Genomic DNA, 18,986 nt, shown 5'->3' with positions numbered 1-18,986 from the left:
ACTGATGAGTCTATCTAAGAACTAAGGTAAAAAATGACTACTTGTATAATAGAGGAACTTGCATTTTCTAAACTGAGCATGGTCATGGCACTGGAATTATGCAGTTCAGATTTGTTTTCTACCTAATTACAGGTTGACCACACTTGCCACGTAAATTCCCATCTGCTGCACAATTTTCAGATAAAAAAAAAAAAATCTTAAATAGATTCTATTATGTATACACCATATGAAGATTTTTAACAAAAAAAATATGTTAACTCAAACAGATCAAAGGTTACTGAACAAAAAAGTGCCACATGTTGTGCAGTGGCAGACTTTGAGCAAAGGTTAACCGGTTACCTTTCAGTTGCTGATTGTCATTATCAGGTGTTAAGCTGGTGCTAACAAAGTATAGCTTTTACTCAGACAGTATCAATGTGTGTTAAAACGATAAGATAAAGTAATACTTCTCATACAGAATGTCTCACATTCTGCCACATAACTTGACTTTTCTTGAGGGGGGCGTGGCCAGCCGTGCAAAATGGCGGAAGGGTTTTAAGATCGCTCCGGCCAGACACCCGCGATCCTGCTGAGTCCGTCGCCATCACCGCCTTGGCAGCAGTGCTTCATTTGTGCTTGTTGTTTCCGGTGCGGGGCACCGACTCTTATTTTTGAGGGCCGGCACTTATTCTTCTGCCTAAAGCATTTGTTGCGAGCAAAAGACATGTAGGAAAGACGGAGGAAGAGAAAAACGAAAAAGCGTCACAAAGAAAAATAGTAGAAAGCTGCAAGAGTGAGCTGGAGGGGCAGGGAGTGGCTTTAAATGGAATAAAGAGGCCCGAGATGGCTTCAGGATTACGCTGCCTCAGTATTCCGTGTTCCCACATTTAATTGCAGCAGCAGCATGTTTAAGAGGAGGGCTTTGGGCACCGGCACCTTTTTAATTACAAATTAAGCACTGCTTGGCAGCACTAAGCTAACTTGGTCCGACTAGTGGACACGGCAGGGGCACATGAGCTGAAATCGCGACTCCCTGCGCACAGGGAACGCAGCTTATGGGGATAGCTCTGCTGGAGCCACGAGGCCGACAACCAGGTGTGGACGGCTGTGGGCACAGTGATGGTGACCCTGGCACAGAGAGTGCACTGCCTGCTTCTTCCCCGCTAATGGAGCGGCCAGTCTCCCTCTGCAACTGCTGAGAACGCAAGGATGAAAGGGGATATGAGGGGCCCGGGGGCCTGAGATGTGTCCACGGCACGTGGCACCACTGCAGAGGGTGAGAGTGGCTGCTAAGCAGGGTTGGGGGCACTGCCCACGGAGGAGAAGGGCACGCTACCTGAAGAACTTGCCCACTACCGTGTCTCATCCCCTCCTGGTTTTCTGTTCTTTTCCCCCTTCTGCCCATCGGGTATGTAGTGTCGCTGACCGGTGACGTAACCGATCAGCCGACATATCAGTAAGAGGGGTTGCCTGAGTGCGTTAGACTCAGGTGATGCCCGGATGTTGGAGGGGTTTTCCCCCTCCGTAATTGTAGAATGTGGTTTACCCCGCGGCCTGTGGCCCGGGGGTATAAAAAAAAAAAGAAGCCGTGGTCGGTGGGCAGTCGCAGTGGCACCACGGCCCGCACGATACACGCCGGACCGCTGGTGCACGAAACTGGGCCGCACCCGACCACGCGGTCTAAAAACCAAATCAGCATCCGCGTTTGTTTCTTCCATTCGCGCGCATCGCGCTACCGTGTCGGGGACGGTATCATCCCTCCCGACACTACATTGGCGACGAGGGCAGCGGCTCTACGTGGCAAAGATCGCCCCCCCAGCAGCCGCTATTCACGTGGTGCTCGTGCGGGGGGCGCGATTTGGCACATGACCCAGGCACATCAAAGCAGCGGCCGCACTCCACGCGGTGCTCGTGCCGTTCCTGTGGTCCCCTTCCCCAAACTGCCATCCTCTTAGCGGCTCCTCCCTCCTGGCTCCCTGGATCAAGCCTAACAACCACGTAAATCAAGGACTCTGCACTCTTATGTGGGATCCTAACTTTTGACCACAGGATCCCCACCCACAAGGCTGCACCTGAAACATAAAGAATAGAACCGTGAGTACTGTGAAGCCCGTACACCCTGCACCAATAGCATTTAGCAAAAAAAAAAAAAAAAAAGGGTAAAATAACGCCTGTCTGCACCCGGGTCCATCCAGCCACCATGTCTGCTATCCCCCCAGTAGAGCCGTTCATCGTGGAAGGGGCCCCTTCTGCTCAAGCACCTAGATGGAAGGAGCGGGTAGAAAGAGTACTACTCTTCTTCGAAGCCACCAAAGTAGCAAATGACCAGAAACGCGCCATGCTCATCCATATAGGAGGGAGAGACATATATAAGATATCCAAAAACCTCATGGAAGATGCCCCAAAAACGCACGCTACGCTAATAGCTGCATTAAACAGGCACTTCGAGCCAATGGTCAACACTGACTATGAGAGGTTCATATTCAGGCAGGCTAGACAACAAACAGAAGAATCACTGGATGCATTCCACATGAGGCTAAGAGAATTAGCCAGCACCTGCGGGTTCAATGATGAGACGGAGGAGGTGAGGGGAAAACTCATCCAGGGATGTGCCTCCTTAAAGCTCAGGGAACGCATTCTAGAAGAATCCGGAAAGCCTTTGCCGGACATCCTGCAAATGGGGCGTACGAAAGAACTATCACAGGCTCGCGCATCCCACATGGAGGCAGCCTTACAGCGACCCATAAAAGAAGAGACAGCCAATGAGATCATGGCGCCCACGAACAGATCCAAACAACGGCCAAACAAGACTAAGACCAGGCAATGTGGATACTGCGGGGGAGTCCCACACAAAACCTCGGAGTGCCCCGCGAGAGGCAAGATATGCTCCAGCTGCGGAAAAACAAATCACTTTGCAAAGGTCTGCAGGTCCAGAAGAAGTAGAACTGGGAAACCACCCAAACCAAAAGTACAATGACTGAAAGTACAACGTCCAATAAGTCAGAGCCTGGAAGTGACATGGACGATGATGAGACCATGGTACACGTAGTTCATGCCCTTTTTAAAGTTAAACACACCCACTCGCGGCAGGCCAAACTGCCAAGGTGCCAGATTCGAATGGGCACACATGAGACAATTGCAGTAGTAGACACAGGAGCGTCCATCAATCTCCTAGCAGCGGAGGAGCACTGCCGGATGACACCGACCCCAGCGCTAACGAAAGCAAGTGTAAAAGTCTATGCATATGGACAAAACACCCCACTGGCCCTGATGGGCATGTTCCGAACCACCCTCACCCACGGTTCGCAGTCCATCCCAGCAAAGGTCTACGTGACCGAAGAAGGACATGGAATGCTACTGGGCTGCAAGGCTGCTGAAGAGCTGGAGATAGTCACGTTTGCGTTCAGCATCCATCATGAATCCATGACAGACTTACTGGCGAAGTACACGGGGATATTCAAAGGGATTGTCTGCCTCCGAGATCGTGAGATCAAGCTCCATATCGACGAGACTGTACAGCCAGTAGCCGTCCGGCATCGACGAGTCGCATTTCACCTCCGACCACAGGTGGAAAGAGAACTAGACCACCTTGAAAAGGCCGGCATCATCGAAAAGGTCTCAGGACCCACACCCTGGGTCTCACCCATTGTGGTAGCCCGTAAACCCAAGCAACCAGGGGAGGTCCGCATATGTGTGGACATGCGTCTCCCCAATGCTGCCATCAAACGAGAAAGACACCTGACCCCTACCATTGATGACATTTTAGGAGAGCTCAGTGAATCTCGATGGTTCTCAAAGCTTGATCTCCGGTCCGGGTACCACCAGCTGGTACTAGCGAAAGACTCCAGGTACATCACAACTTTCTCCACACACGTAGGGCTAAGGAGGTACAAGCGACTGAACTTTGGGATATCTAGTGCCGCAGAAGTGTTCCAGAACGTCATCCAGGAACTGCTGGCCGTCCTGCCCGGAACCATCAGCGTCAGCGACGATATTCTTATTCACGCACCCACCATTGCAGAACACCACTCTCGCCTCCAGAATGTCCTGCAGCGCATCCAAGATTCCGGACTCACCCTGCACCGCCACAAGTGCAAATTCCTCAAAGACAGGATACAGTTCTTCGGCTACACCTTCTCGGCAGATGGCGTTGCTCCAGATCCAGCCAAGGTAGAGGACATCAAGAACGCGTCTCCCCCCCACAAGCGTCACAGAGGTCCGAAGTTTCCTCGGCATGGTCAATTATTGCGGCCGCGTCATTTAAGACTTGTCTAACCTCTCCCAGCCCCTGCGGAGGTTAACAAAAGCCCTGAACCCTGAGCCGAGGAGCAGGCAGCTTTTGAAGCTATCAAGGAGGTCCTATCCAGCAAAACCACTTTAGTGTACTTCGATCCAAAAAGAAACACGAAGAACGCCGTTGACGCAGGGCCAAAAGGATTAGGTGCTGTGTTGCTCCAAGAACAAACGGAGGGGATGTGGTCCCCAGTCGCATATGCCAGCCGATCGCTCACCGAGACTGAGCAGCGATACTCTCAGATAGAGAAGGAGGCCATCGCTGTGCACTGGGGCTGCAAGCACTATCATATCTATGTCTATGGCCGTCCATTCATTGTGACCACTGACCATAAGCCCTTACTCCCTCTCTTCAATGGCACCGCCTCCAAGCCTCCGCAGAGAATAGAGAAATGGATGTTGCAACTGCAAGACTATCACTGCCAGCTAGAATACCGCCCAGGATCTGAGAACCCAGCAGATTACCTATCAAGGCATCCCCGAGCAGCGTCGGCTGCTGAAGTTGAGGAGGCCCGGGAGACCGAGGAATACGTGAGGTACGTCATGGATCGGTCCCGACCAATGCCCATGTCAATGGACGAAGTTGTGCAGGCAACTCAAGATGACGACTGCCTCCAAAAGGTCCTTGCAGCCATGAGAAACAACCAGTGGCATGTCTTAAAGAAACAATTGCCATTGCTGACCCGAGAGTCTCAACACGTCATTGGGGGTCTGTACAGCATCAGGAATGAACTCACTACGGATGCCGAAGGGTGCTTACTGAGGGGTACTCAACTAGTCATCCCGTCGGCCCTCACAACCCGGGCCATCGAGTTGGCACACAACGGTCACCAGGGTATGGTCAAGACGAAAGGGCGGCTGCGGTCAAAAGTGTGGTTTCCCCTCATGGGCGAATACGTTGAGAAATTGGTGAGATCTTGTATATGGTGTCAGGCCACGGGGGAACCGAGCAGGCCCGCCCCTATTGAGACTGAGCCCTCCCCAGAAAGGCCCTGGATGTCCGCTAGCCTCGATTTCGGGAGCTTACCTGATGGTCGCCATACCATGGTCCTAATAGATGATTTCTCCAAGTACCCGGAAGTGGAGATCATTTCGGCCCTCATGGCGGATGTTGTGGTATCGGGTCTAGAGAAAGCCATGGCCACTCATGGTTTGATATCTGAAATCAAGACAGACAATGGTCCGCCCTTCCAGAGCCATGAGCTAGCGGAGTATCTGAGCGTTACTGGCACCCGTCATTGACGAATCACTCCCCGGTAGCCTCAGGCCAATGGTGAAGTGGAGAAGTTCATGCGAACTCTCAATAAAGTGATACGCATCGCCGTTGTTGGTGGTCAGGCTGTGGATTATGCCATATTCTCTTTTCTACGCAATTACCAACAAACACCTCATTCCACCACGAACAGGGCACCGAGTCACGTTGCATTTGGAAGGGCTTTTGCAGATACCATTCCTCATCACCCCTCGTGGGGCCCACCTGCACTGGATCGTGGTCACACTCAGGACAAAAGGCATGCGACCAATTAGCGGGCCAACTTAAGGCGGAAGGCTGCTCCGTCTGACCTCACTATTGGGGATCAGGTGTTGTTGAAGCACGTTTTGCCAGGAAGTAAGTTCCGCACGCCTTTTGACACTACCCCATGGACCATCTTTCATCGAAATGGATCTGCTGTTGTGGCTCAGCGGGAAAGTGAGACTGTCACCCGCAATGTATCCTTCTTCAGGAAATACTATCCTATGGGCGAGGATCCCAGGGGCGAGCTGCGGGGCGAGGAATCACTGTCGTTACCAGTTGAGGAGGGCGGTTCAAATCCGTCGCCAAATGTTCACCGAGATGAGTTGCCAGGTCCGACGCAGGGTCACCTGCCGAGCACCATTTTTGATTCGTGTTCGACCCAGAGCCGGTCAGCGGCGACCAAGTATAACTTACGTAACAATCCTTGCCCTTCCACTCGTCTGCGTGACCATTTCTGCGAAGTGTGAATATTTACCACGCCATAGTGTATTGTTTGTTTATAAATTTTTGGAGGAATGTAGTGTCGCTGACCGGTGACGTAACTGATCAGCCGACTCATATCAGTAAGAGGGGTTGCCTGAGTGCGTTAGACTCAGGTGATGCCCAGATGTTGGAGGGGTTTTCCCCCTCCGTAATTGTAGAATGTGGTTTACCCCGCGGCCTCCGGCCCGGGGGTATAAAAATAAAGAAGGCGTGGTCGGTGGGCAGTCGCAGCGGCACCAGGCGGTCTAAAAACCAAATCAGTGTCCGCGTTTGTTTCTTCCATTCTCGCGCATCGCGCTACCGTGTCGGGTCGGTATCATCCCTCCCCGACACTACAGGGTACACGCGGGGCCTCGGGCGAGCGGCGGTCCCTCCTCTCCAACTATAGCATGCAGCCCTAAGGTGCGACAAAACCAGAGCTGCACTTACTTCCTACCGTGCCCCCAGTGCAGTGGTCCAGTGCCTGGCATAGACACATATAGGAAAGACGGAGGAAAGCAAAAAACTAAAAAGCGTCACAAAGGGAGAACGTAGAAAGCTGTAAGAGTGAGCTGAAGGGGCAGGGGCTGGCTTTATGTGGATTGAAGAGGCCCGAGGTAGCTTCAGGATTACGCTGCCTCAGTATTCAGTGTTCACACATTTAATTGCAGCAGCCGCGTGTTTAAGAGGAGGACTTTGGGCACCGGCACCTTTTTATTTACAAATTAAGCACTGGTCCTGGGTATGGCCACCACTACAAAGAGGCACTCGGTGCAGCAATATTTAAGACGGTGGGAAGTACAAAAGCTTTTTTGCAGGAGAAACATGCGATGAGGGGGGAGGAAGTTGGTCTGCAGAGGCGATGGAGAGGCCAATGCTACTGTACTACATACTCTGGTTTCGCCTGGAGGGCCTTGATCTGGATTTGCCCTGGAGTCCCCCTTTGCCCCCTGAGAACAGACGTTGACCCGGAGGGCAGATATGTGTTGGTCGAAGGCCTCCTGTATGGCGAGGCAGTGTTGCTGGGCAGTATATACTACCGTAATACGGCACAACCAGTCTTCTTTTCCCGACTCTCCGCAATACTAACACACTGGGCTGACATCCCGTGGATACTAGGTGGTGACTTTAAATGTGTAATTGATCCACAACTGGATCGCTCACTCTCTGGCTCCTCAGTTGAGTTGGCTGCTACACTATTCTCACAGTGGCTTCAACACTGGCCACTACTGGATTGCTGGAGATCCCCATACCCGAATGCTATTGATTACTCATAGTACTCGGCTGTGCACAACTTACATGTCTGACCAGATAGCATCTTATGTGTCCCGCCAACCCGCCTAAGAGCGACAGGGGCGCAGTACTTGGGTAAGACCTTCTCTGACCACAACCCAATGTAACTACAGTTAGAATGGGGTGCCGCCTGGCTGCCAGTACCCTTTTGAGAAACTGCAGCCGGCCCTGCTAGAAAATCAGGCATTCTGTGACGTGACAAACGAAACACTGACACACTACTCCACTGAAAATTGGGGCACATTTAGTTCTATGCTTACCAACTGGGAGGGTATGAAGATAGTGCTACATGGCCACTTTATCCGCACAGTTGTAGGAGTGACGGCAACAATACACAGAGGCCGGACACAAACCGAAGAATCCATGAAAACCCTAGAAGCAACTGCTAGGGACAACCCTGCAGTGCAGGCTGACCTAAACACAGCACCGGATATACATACACAATTAGTGGAGGAACTACGCTGTGTCAGCTTCAAGCTGTATCAGGCCAAAATCCATGCTGAAGGCGACAAGGTTGGTGGCCTGGTTACTATGTAGTGCTAACCCTCCCGCGCCTATTGCAAGGATCCACATATCTTTAACAAAGCTTGCCCTTCAACAGGTCCAAATACGCAAAGCATTCACAGCAAATTATAGCACACTTTATGACCCCTCCCCCTGCCCCACAGATAGCCCGGCAGGACAACATACGCGGGTTCCTAACACCATTAGAGAGAGAAGATCTCAATAGTCCTCTCATGATAGAAGAAATTAGGGGGTCAATCTGAGGCACAGCCACTAATAAAACACAGGGACTAGATGGGCTCCCAATTGAATTTTATAAAGCATAGGAGCATCAAGTTGCCCCTAAATTAATCAAACTTTATCAAATAGCAGCAGACGAGGGCTGCCTGCCGCAGAGTATGAGGGAATCACTACTGGTCCCCCATCTAAAAATGGATAAGGACCCGGAGGATCTTTCCTCTTACTGCCCATTTTCCTTGTTGGGTTCAAACTATAAGATTCTAAGCAAAATCTTAGCGGGCTGCCTATATGGGCCCATGAAGCGGTTAGTGCACCGGTACCAAAATGGGTTGATTCCCGGGCGATCCACTATGCTGAATATCCATAGACTACACAGACTGATGGATTTGGCTCCATCCCACTGGTCAATCGCTGCATGCCTGGTATTAGATCTAGAGAAGGCATTTGACACAACCGAATGGGACTACCTCTTCTCCACAATGACAGTGTTTGGGATAGTGGGGGAGACGACAGGCACTGATACCACTACTGTATGTAGACCCACAGGTGAGGGTCAAGATAGGTCAGTGTGTCACCTCTCTGTTCCAGGTAAAGCGGGGATACGGCAGGGATTTTATGGTTCAAGGTACTTCTAACATGTGGAACTTAAGACAAAGTCCTCCCAAACAGCCAGATTTATTATGACATTAGCTGTGAAGTTCTGCATTAAATATGTATTATTGTTCCAAATTAAAAAAATAGTCTTTTCTTCAATAATGAGGCTGTAATCCGATGAAAAGTATGAAATGTAATATTTATTAACACACAAATGAACCCGGAATGTGCAGACTCGTTCTTCTATTAGTTTTGAAGAACAGAATTAACAGAACATCAAAAGGTATCAGATCATAATTTAACAATAGAGAAACTGGCAGCAGGGAGTTTCAAAGTTAGATTTAAAATTGTATTAAATTCCAAGTAGCATGCACTTTTCGGTGAATGTGATTGGTCCATCTGAAAGTGCATCCACAGAACACTCACAGCTTGAATTTGGATTCTTTGGAGACAGGCCGAATGTGGCACTTATTCTTTGGGTGCCCAAGCTAGAATATTTCCCAAAGGCACTGCTGGCTGATTAATTTTAGAAGAGGGAGTGGCAAATAAGCGCATAGATTCCCTGTCTCCCTTCCACAAGCACACTGATGCATGCGCACTTACAGCAACCCATGCGCAAGCACACCAGACATACAAATACACTCATGTGTACACACACACACACACACTCTCTCTCTCTCTCTCAAACATACACACACACTCAAAGGAGTGCTTACCTGGGGACCAGAGGGTGGCAGAAGAGAGAAGCCAATGGCTCCTGGGTGCAGCTGCAGGCAGGCAACAGGCAGAACCTCTCACCTCCTCTCACTGGCTATCCTTGTTGTCAGTCAATGACAGGAGGACCTTTTCTAACTCATCACAAGGAGGGGTCGGATCAGTGAGACCTGCTTAGCCCATTCCACTCTGCGACGAGTTGGGAAAAGGGTGGTGTGAGGCCTCGCTGACAGCCAGCCTTAGGCACTTCAGGACGGTGACCTAAATCACCCAAGGCTATCTGATGCACCCCATGTTCTACCCCACAGGGCCTTGGCGGGCTGATGATTTCACTGCCTTCAGGGCGGTGAGATCTTCAGCCCAGCACACATTAGCTCAGGTTGCAAGGCACTGGTGAATCAGTGCATGTGAAGTGCCTGGGAGCTCAATCTTGACAGGATGCGTCCTTCAGGCCGACCTTTGCTCAGCCTGACAGTCACTCATCATGCACAGGAAAAGGGGTCGGAGCCCGAAGCACGCACTGAAGGATTGCTCCTGCCCAAGGTTGGCATTTCACCAAGTCATAAAAAGCAAGCACAAATTTGCATTCGCAATGATAAAGAAGATAGACTCGTGATCTTTGCCAAACAATAAATGAGCTGATGCGGGCGGCTGCGTAACTCTTGTGAAGTCGCCAACTCACTTTGCCCACTGTGGTGTGACTCCTTGGTAATCTCGGGTCATTTAAAACTGTACAAGCCGCTTGATGGGACTGTGAAATAAGTGCAGTGACAGATGGGGGTGCAGACACTGGAGAAAGGCATTTCTTGGGAGAAGCTTATGTAGCGACACTTGCGTGGCAGCGGCCACAGACGGCGAGATACTCGAAGGGGGTAAAAAGAGTTTGAAACTTCACCACTGATGTAGCTGAGCAGGCAAGACACCTACAAACTGCTGCTCGCATGTATATTTATTTTCTGAGCAATGAACAGAGCAATCTCATAATCCCAAACACTTTGCTGACATCTTGTGCTCACAATTATCAGGCGAAGAGGCTCTTTTCTGGCAATAAATGCAGATTTGGCATCCTGCAAGTCGTGCTGTGGAAGAGCCTGGATACAGAAGGCTGCCCAGAGCACCAACTACCAAGACAACTTGAAGGGAAGACTGAGAAAAGACAGGTGTACAATGTCCAGTGTAGGAGTAGGACAGCTGCATCCATCAAGGAACTGATAACTTTGGCAAATGAATAAATAGCATCTACATAAATGGTAATCGCTTTAAGCAACTTACAGATGAGAACCGAACTAGAACTCACGCTGAGAAGTGGCACTCTAGAGCCTCTCGGAAGCAAGACCCTCAATACTACGCTGTACAATGGCATTTTTTGCTTCGTCCCTTGAATTTCTACTAGTTCCCTTCGCCTAACCATAGATTCCTCATTTCATTACAGAAAAGCTCCCTCTCCACATCGATTACACTGGGTGGATTGTTATATGAAATAGAATGCATGTCCCCAATTACTTAACTATGGCAGTCTATCCTCTGGAAAATGCTCAGTTGGAATGAGGCAGTGTGAAATAATGTACACTGCATCTCTTGAAGGCTGTGGCGGGTATCTGAAGTGTCTTCATGCTGTCGGTGGCTGAGGCATCTCTCCAACAAAACCTACTTTGAAGTTTACACTGGTTTCTTCGTGGGATTTACACCTTCTAACACTGGTGCCCAGCGTGGTTGAGAAGCCCTTCTTGGAGGCTCAGGTGCTGGTGTGCTTTCATCATCCACTAAGAGTGAATGCTGTAGCATCCCCTAGCCATTTTCGTTTTCAAGATAGAAACCTCAGCCTCCCTGGATTACACTGTGTATTTCAAGCAACCACTCCATTGAAGCCCAACCTCCGGTTGTTCTACTCAGTGTTTTGCCAAATACTTTAAATACCGGTGCTACTGAGATTACTAATTGGGATACATTGGGTTTGAGCTCTTTCACATTAGGCCCGAATGGTGCTGTGTGTAAGTGCGGGCCACGTCTACTTACACCCAAGTAGCAGTCCTGCACTTGAGCATTTATCAGCTCTACCCGTGCCCAGGAGTGTCAAATGCTCTGGTGCCAGTGATAAGACTTGTGTGTCGACTCATAACCGGGAGGTTTCCACCCTGGAAAGAAAGCTTGAGCGCCATCCTGTAGCTGTGAAGATCCCATTCTTTGTGGAGTTATCTCGGCCACAGTGGAGTAACGTGACACGTTTGCTGGCATCACATTGTGTCTGCAGCATTACATGCATGCAGTCATCAAGTAGAGTGTGGTGACCTAACAACCATTTACGAGAGACTGCAGTTCTCCGTCCCTGGATACACGATAATGGTTGTCTACAGAAATCTAACTGTGTAACTGTCCAAGATTAAATGGAGGTCAATGGATTCATTTCTTGAGGATACTACTTAGATAAACAGTTGCTGATAGATTCCTGGTTAAAGGACTGAGGCACAGGTAAGCTCGGAAGACACTTATTGGTTCTGAGATTGTTGGTTATGACTCTTTTAACCTGTTCTGAATGTCATATGCATGACTCCAATGTACGCTCATTAGCAAATTGTGGCAGTATTCTTCATAGGAGTGTTTTGGTATTCAGTTTACAGGTTACATTCGGGTACAGTATGGCGTGTCGGATAGCCGGTTGGCTGCCCGTGGGGCTGACTCGGATGTCTGGGTGGGCACCGGGAGAATTTCTGCACATGCCCCAAGGGTATATCGAGTTGAATACGCAGTCTCTTCATGGTCTTTCCACAAGCTCATTTGTAACTATCTTGGTTACATTTTGCAAAACACTGTACCATGTAGAATGTAACAGTGTCTCAATTTCTCCTCCATTCTTCGCAGGCAAAGTGAAAAAGGTCTTCAGGCGCTATGCCAGAGTACGAGAACCTCCTTGAGTGCGGCGAGTCGGACTTTTCTTCCGCTTCGCAGTTTGGGTTCTGAAGGTCAAGAGGTCTTTAACCATCTCCCCAAGCTCAGCTGCATGGAAGAGCAAGGTGTGAACAAGAGTGAAGTCCACGTAAGAAAGCTTGATGTACACTACCTTCTAAAAGTGACCACGACCATTGAAAGATGTCAACTTTGGAGGAGAGCGCAGAGCTGTGGAGCGACAGTTGAAAATTATATGATAGATTCACAAGAATTAGCATCCCCTGCTAGAGGAAAAAGACAGGGACCAGTTTATGTTAGGTGCAATAGTGACAAGGTGAGACATGACTTTTGGCAGAAAGACATCCCCAATTTGAATGGAGTTTTGTTTATTTCAAACACAACTAAGCAATCTATAGCTTGTGTGAAGGAGATCCACAAAAACAATGGTCAACAGAGAAAGTGCCAAGCATGCAGTTACAGAAGGCACTCCTAAGAGGGTCCTCAAAGGTAACACTACTAATGTAGAACAACCGATCATTTTGCTAACATCCTATTTACTGCTTGGAAGGCACTGTGCAAGCTGTTTGGAAGAATAAGGCATTATGCAAGCAGTATGAAAAAAAACTGCACCATGGGAAAAACTGTATGTCAAAAAAGTAAGAAGGAAAAGGTTAAGCCAAATATTATATTATTTTTGTGCCATAGTCTGCCAGTCGAACAAATAGTATGAGATCACTGCCTAAGTGGGAGTGAAATTCATGTGGTCTCCAGATTATGGCAGAGAGGACATTGGGAGCAGTGTACCACGAGCACCTACCTAGTTTGCAGAGTTTTTATCCCAGAGTCGTCCACCTTATTCACAGATGCCTGTTCAAAAGAGACTGGGAGCTGTGCAGAGACGAGACAACTGAAAGGTGAAGATGAGAGGACTATCACGTCTATGTTGAAATGTTTAAAATACCCAGAATTAAATTATTCCCTTTCTGAGAAAAAAGCGTTCAGCACATTTTATGCAGCAAGGACGTTGCAGGCATTGTTATGGGCCTAGCAGAGTTGTGATTGACTAACCATAAGCCTCTGAGGGAAGTGTTCATCCAAAACAGCACTGATGCAGCATCGAACAGAACATGCAAGTGGGAGGTTTCACTGCAGAAGTTAGATTTTTATGGAATGCATATTTCTGCAGAACACAACTGTGACAAACTGCTTCTCCAGATCAGTCAAAAAAGATGGCTTGGATTTGGGAGAGGGTACTTACGAGGAGAAGGAAGAATTTAAGGAGTATTTAGTCTTGGATGGTGCCAGGAGAGAAAACAGAGTGCTGGTGGCTGCAGAGTCGGACATTGAAGGACTGCTGGTCAGGTTGAGGGAAGGAAGGAAATCTAAAGCCAGTTGTGGCAAACAGTGCAGAAAGTCTTAGGCCTCAGGAAAGAGCCAAATATGATGGACTGGTATTTAAAGGCACCATAGTACTGCTGCGTGAAACACAGGCAAAATTTGATAGAAATGGTGCATTAAGACCACTTAGGGATCCGCAAAATGAAAGAAAGGCCTGGTTTTGCATAGTTTTGGATGTGCAGGTGTAGAGAATTGTTAGGAGCTGCATGGAGTGTCTGTATTGAGACAGGATATGTATGACCAAGGTTCTGCCCATGACTGTGAGGAAGTTGTCGGAGACGCCTTGGGGAGGGATGGCTCCGGACATCGTGGGACCAAACGTAGACACTGAAGGGTTAACATTATCTCATTGTGTTAAATGACAGTTTCTAAAGGTAGCCAGAGAACTATATCACGAGTGGGATCGAAATGTGCAATGTAACTAACATCTTGAGAGAGGTGTTTAGTAGAGAAGGCTTGCCCAACACAATTTTGACAGAGTACGTCCTCCAGTTAGTTTGGTCAGAGATGGTTAATTTTTAAAGAACAGAAAATAAAAGGGGCATTCGGCATACAAAAATGTGCACATTATCTCCCTGACGCAGCTAGGATGGCAGAATATATGTCCACAATTACTTAAATTTCTTAAATAAAAAAGTTTTGGTCTAGGCACCATTTCCCTTACCTCTTTTTCTCCATGGCTCTATATTTTGTACAGGTGGCAGAGGCTGAGATGAAAAAGGAGCACCATCCACAGTCTCTTGAGGGGAGAGTCTATTGTAATTGGTAAAAAAAAAAAAGAAAGTTAAATTGCAATTTACTTTTAAAGAAAGTTAAATGTTGACCAAAGAACGAAGTAAAAATGAATAGCTACATTATGGAGTGACAGACGTGTGGTTTTAAGAACGGGCAGAAGTTGTGGTAGTTGTGTTGGCAGACGGTGCATTGTTAACAAAGGAGAGGGGACACTGGACTAGAGGAGACAATAGACACTGATGTGTTAAGAATGGGTAGGACACACTATGGAAGAGACCGCTCACTTCAATGTTAAAAATGGACACCACCAAATATGGTAGCACAGATAGCAGGCACTGCAGTGTGAAGACTGAAGTGGCAACCTTGAGGCAGAAGCTGCAACAGACATTTCACTGCTAACTACCACCACTTTGCCTATCCAGAGATGCTGCTATGTTATGAATGGAGAGGTGAGGCTGTGGGAGGTAAGAGGAAAACCTCAGAGGCAAGGTTGGTTGATGCAATGGCAGACCCGCTTGAACAGAGCTGAACTTACTTTTAATCTGCTTCACAGACAGTAATGGCAAACACTCAAGGTGCTTTTCTCAAATGTTCAAATTACATGTGTAATGTACAGCTGAGGAGCCTGCAAAGAAACGAAACTGAAAGGCAGCAGTTAAGTTAACCAGTCTTCCAACAGGGTGCAAGTCTTCAGCACTGCAGCTATAACCGCTATGGGGACACATCCAACAAAGCCTGTGCGCTCGTAAGCAAACTTTAAGCGAATTCTAGTCCTATTCGTTTATTACAGGATACTAGTGGTTACACATACAAGGATACAAGTTTTAACTTACTGCAAGTTTTTTCTTTTGTGTTGGCGAAGTCTCTAATAATTCAGATATTCCATCAGTGCTCTTCAATGGGGGGACACGGTCCACAGGGGCCAACATAAGCAGCTCCTCAAACAGTGAGCCTGAAGGTACGGCAGTCCATAAAAATCAAAAGGCAACTCGGTTATTGCTACGGTTATCTTTACTAAAATGGAGTATGAACAGCATGAAGAGTGCCAACAGGCAGCCCATGGCCTGCACATCTCCTTAGTGTGGACCCAACCTATTATTAAGTGGTTACTCCCTCATATTTAGTGGCCACATTTTACAGCTCGAGGTCTAGGGGCTTGCCCGGTACTTGGAGACTCTGCTTGTGTTCCTGAGCTGTCCCCCTGGTAAAAGACTGTTGCAAAGACGATGAAGGTGCAAAGCATAGATATTATTACTGTAATTAACACAATCTCAGGTCCTATTGGGGCCAGGGGTAGAAGAGGGGAAACTCATGCCACGTGTCTTTAATGGAAGATACTACTGAAAACTACTCTAGACAACATGGCAGTCTCTGGGAGTGGAAGCACAGGGTCTCATATATCCACTGAGGAAACCCCCAGGGGTGGTGGGCCCCTGGCCACCCTCTAAATACAGGGAGGGATTTTGTTTGTACTGAAAATGATAGTATAGATGTGGACATGTATCTTCATAGGCCCCCCCTCTGCCTTCAGATCTCCAAAGAGTGAGTGGAGCAGTGCAATCTATAGTTCAAGTGTGGGGGTGTGGTACAATCAGAAAAACAGAATGGCAGCAGAAACACCAGTTCCTTGTGTGTGGGTTGCATGTTCTTCTGTGCATGCACTGTTGCCACCCAGGTAGGAGAACACATTTTTTGATAAAAAAGATAAACACTTTCTTTATGCCACTGGTGCCACCAGTTCTGATCCATGTAGCAAAAACATGAGCATTTCTACCCTCCAACAATGTGGAACTTGTAATGTTATTCAACGCCCAAGGAATGCTGGCTCAGACCACTAATCGCCCCCGCCCTGGCATAATTAGGCATTCGAAACATTTGCAAATCTGGTGTCTTACTGTGCCCAGTTTGTCTTTTTTTACACGGTCTAGCAAAACACAGGAGACATCTTCTCCCTCTTTTAAAATGTTACTATGATCGTCCCCTTAGACAATTTTATAGCAAACAGCCAAACATTTAATTTCAAGTAATTAAGATTCCATTCTGACCCTAACAGAGATGATGCACAGCATGTGAATCTTGAATATTTTCATGCTGCACAACTATAGTCTCTGGCCTTCCAACCGTAGCTGGGTCGGACTCTAACAGGAGTCCGCTCCATGCACTTGCATTCCTGTGCACATGACAAGCGTCAATGACACAAGTGGGAGTCAACCAACACCGAAGGCAACAGCCTAGCACTCAAAAGGCAGAAACAGCCTGGAAAGACGCTTCACTAGCAGCTGAGGAAATTGCACAGTTCAACCTACTTTGGCTGTTTTTCCGCTTTTGCAGTTGAAATCAAATGACATAAATAACAAGTGTGGGCATTTCTGTTGGATAATGCCTGGTTAGGCTTAGGCCCAAATGGGAAGATGCCCAGTTGGACATCACCAACAAATGGCCTGCACTATGCTCAATATTATAGTAGTTTCTAGTATAGCACTGATGTAAATACTTTGCACAAGTAAACACATTTTAAACATTCTGGAAGACTGGTTTAAATATTGGTGTTATGCATCTGCAAAACAACTGGACTAGTGAAAGGCAGGGAAAACCAATCTGAGCCCAGATAGGTCATTGCATTAGCTCAGGTTCTATTCTTCCACAGATTTTCAGAAAATGGCTACTTATGAACACTGACTTCAGTTTGTCAGCTTGGAGCTCTCCACTTGAGAGAAAGGATTGTACAATGTAGTCCCCTTCGCCCCCATCAATGTCTTAAGCAGTCTTCCTTGTGTTAGACCAACACCGAGATAAACATTGATAGTCGCTGCAAGATTGGTCAAAGGCATCAAAAAGGCACCTGTGTTTCATGATCTCAATAAGTTAAAAGAAAAACAGTCTTATCAGCAAGGATTTTGGCCAATGAGACAAGTTAATTAGATGGTTCCAGTCATAGGCAGCAGTAACTTTGCTGGTCCCAGAGGTACCGTCCCAATTCAGAAGACAATGCACCTAGAAGCCAGAAAGCACCAAAAGACTTTGATTTGGCACAAAGCCTGAAGGCTGCCAAAATCAGCCTTAGAGTTCTAAAATAGGTGCTGTATAGGTGATTTCACCTCCTCTAAAATAAAACTTAAAAAAAAGTCAGTGGCTGTTAGTCTCTATGAGCAGACTGGTGGCTGAGTTGTCTATCATCGTATGTGCTGTATCTCTTTACGTGGATCCGGCGCACCCGATCTCGAAGCTCCAGCCCTTCATCCTCCTCGCTATGGGATGCCTGGCTTCGACTGCGGCTGGTAGCCTCCAGTAGGGAGTTATCCGGTACTCGAGGGCTCTCATACAGCAGAACATTCAGTGTTTCCTCATAGATTCGTGCCTCAGGAAACTCCACCTGGGGATGACAAGACAGCACATTTCATTATATTGTTATTTTATTTATTTTACAGGTTTTATTAAACTCAAACCAAGCCTCAAGCTCACTGGGGCACGTTATCAAAAAAATGGGAAAAAAAACAAGGGAAAAAAAAAACCTTTCAGCAACAATTTTCTAAAACAATAACAAAACAATTGTTAGTTAAAAAGAATTTTAAAGCGTATATAGGTAGAGAGTAATACTAAGCAGAAACATTGTATACTTTAACCCTTGTATTACATATCTGCATTAAAAAAAAGAAAGAAAAAAAAAAAAAAATCAGCAGCGGATGAATGTTCATGTCCATAACTATGGGAAAGATTTATATCATCTAATTATTCCAAGGATCTAAGAAAATATGGAGCAATGGATACTAGTATTAGTAGGAGGCATTAACAAAGGCTAAGGCAGGAGACAAGGTAAAGCGCTGGGGTTTTTTGTTGGCACAAAATCCCTGTAAACTACAGACGGGGCATAAGGGGGCATGGGAACTACAGTTAAGAAGGCAGAAAGCCAATTTGGAAGGTGGGAATAACCAGGGGACTAAAGTCAAAAAGGGTGCGAGATGACAACAGATCAAGAGACGTTTCAGTTGTTACTTAAATTCAGACAGAAAGCACACAGACAGGGCATGTGATTCAAACTGTATTTTTTTTGCTGACTTTCCACATTTTACAACTAGTAACCTAGTCAGGAAAATAAAAATAGCCATGTTCAAGATACTGTGACAAGAAGGCATCTCGGATGATTGTACACACCTGCCTCAAGGAAAATTATGACAAAGAACAAGAAGGGGCTGCCCCACTGGGAAGAAGACAATAGCATAAAATACCAACAACTGTGCAATTCACAAATGAGACGCCTTTCTCACTGAGCCCTCTAGCTTCAGCAGATGTGATGCGGCAGACGTTTGTGAAGAATGAACACTGATTTGGTTTGCTAGTGTTGCGCTGAAGATAGCAATCACCATCGTCATGT

General features: G+C 47.4%; 1 protein-coding gene across 3 annotated transcripts in view; it reads right to left on the bottom strand.

Annotated features, from left to right (window-relative positions):
• Nucleotides 1-9,054: 9,054 nt before the first annotated feature.
• TNFAIP1 (TNF alpha induced protein 1) overlaps nt 9,055-18,986 on the bottom strand; it is a 52,654-nt gene continuing 42,722 nt past the window's right edge. For 2 of the 3 annotated variants that reach the window (XM_069227024.1, XM_069227025.1), the window contains exon 7: nt 9,055-17,987. In XM_069227024.1, the coding sequence (XP_069083125.1) occupies nt 17,751-17,987 (237 nt within the window). In that variant the 3' untranslated portion in view covers nt 9,055-17,750. The remainder of the gene's footprint in view (nt 17,988-18,986) is intronic. The other variant, XR_011202018.1, reaches the window with a different exon arrangement.

Source organism: Pleurodeles waltl, chromosome 3_2, assembly GCF_031143425.1.
Source record: "Pleurodeles waltl isolate 20211129_DDA chromosome 3_2, aPleWal1.hap1.20221129, whole genome shotgun sequence".
Classification (NCBI taxonomy): domain Eukaryota; kingdom Metazoa; phylum Chordata; class Amphibia; order Caudata; family Salamandridae; genus Pleurodeles; species Pleurodeles waltl.
Note: the sequence above shows the minus strand (reverse complement) of the source record. Positions and strands in the feature narration are given on the sequence as shown.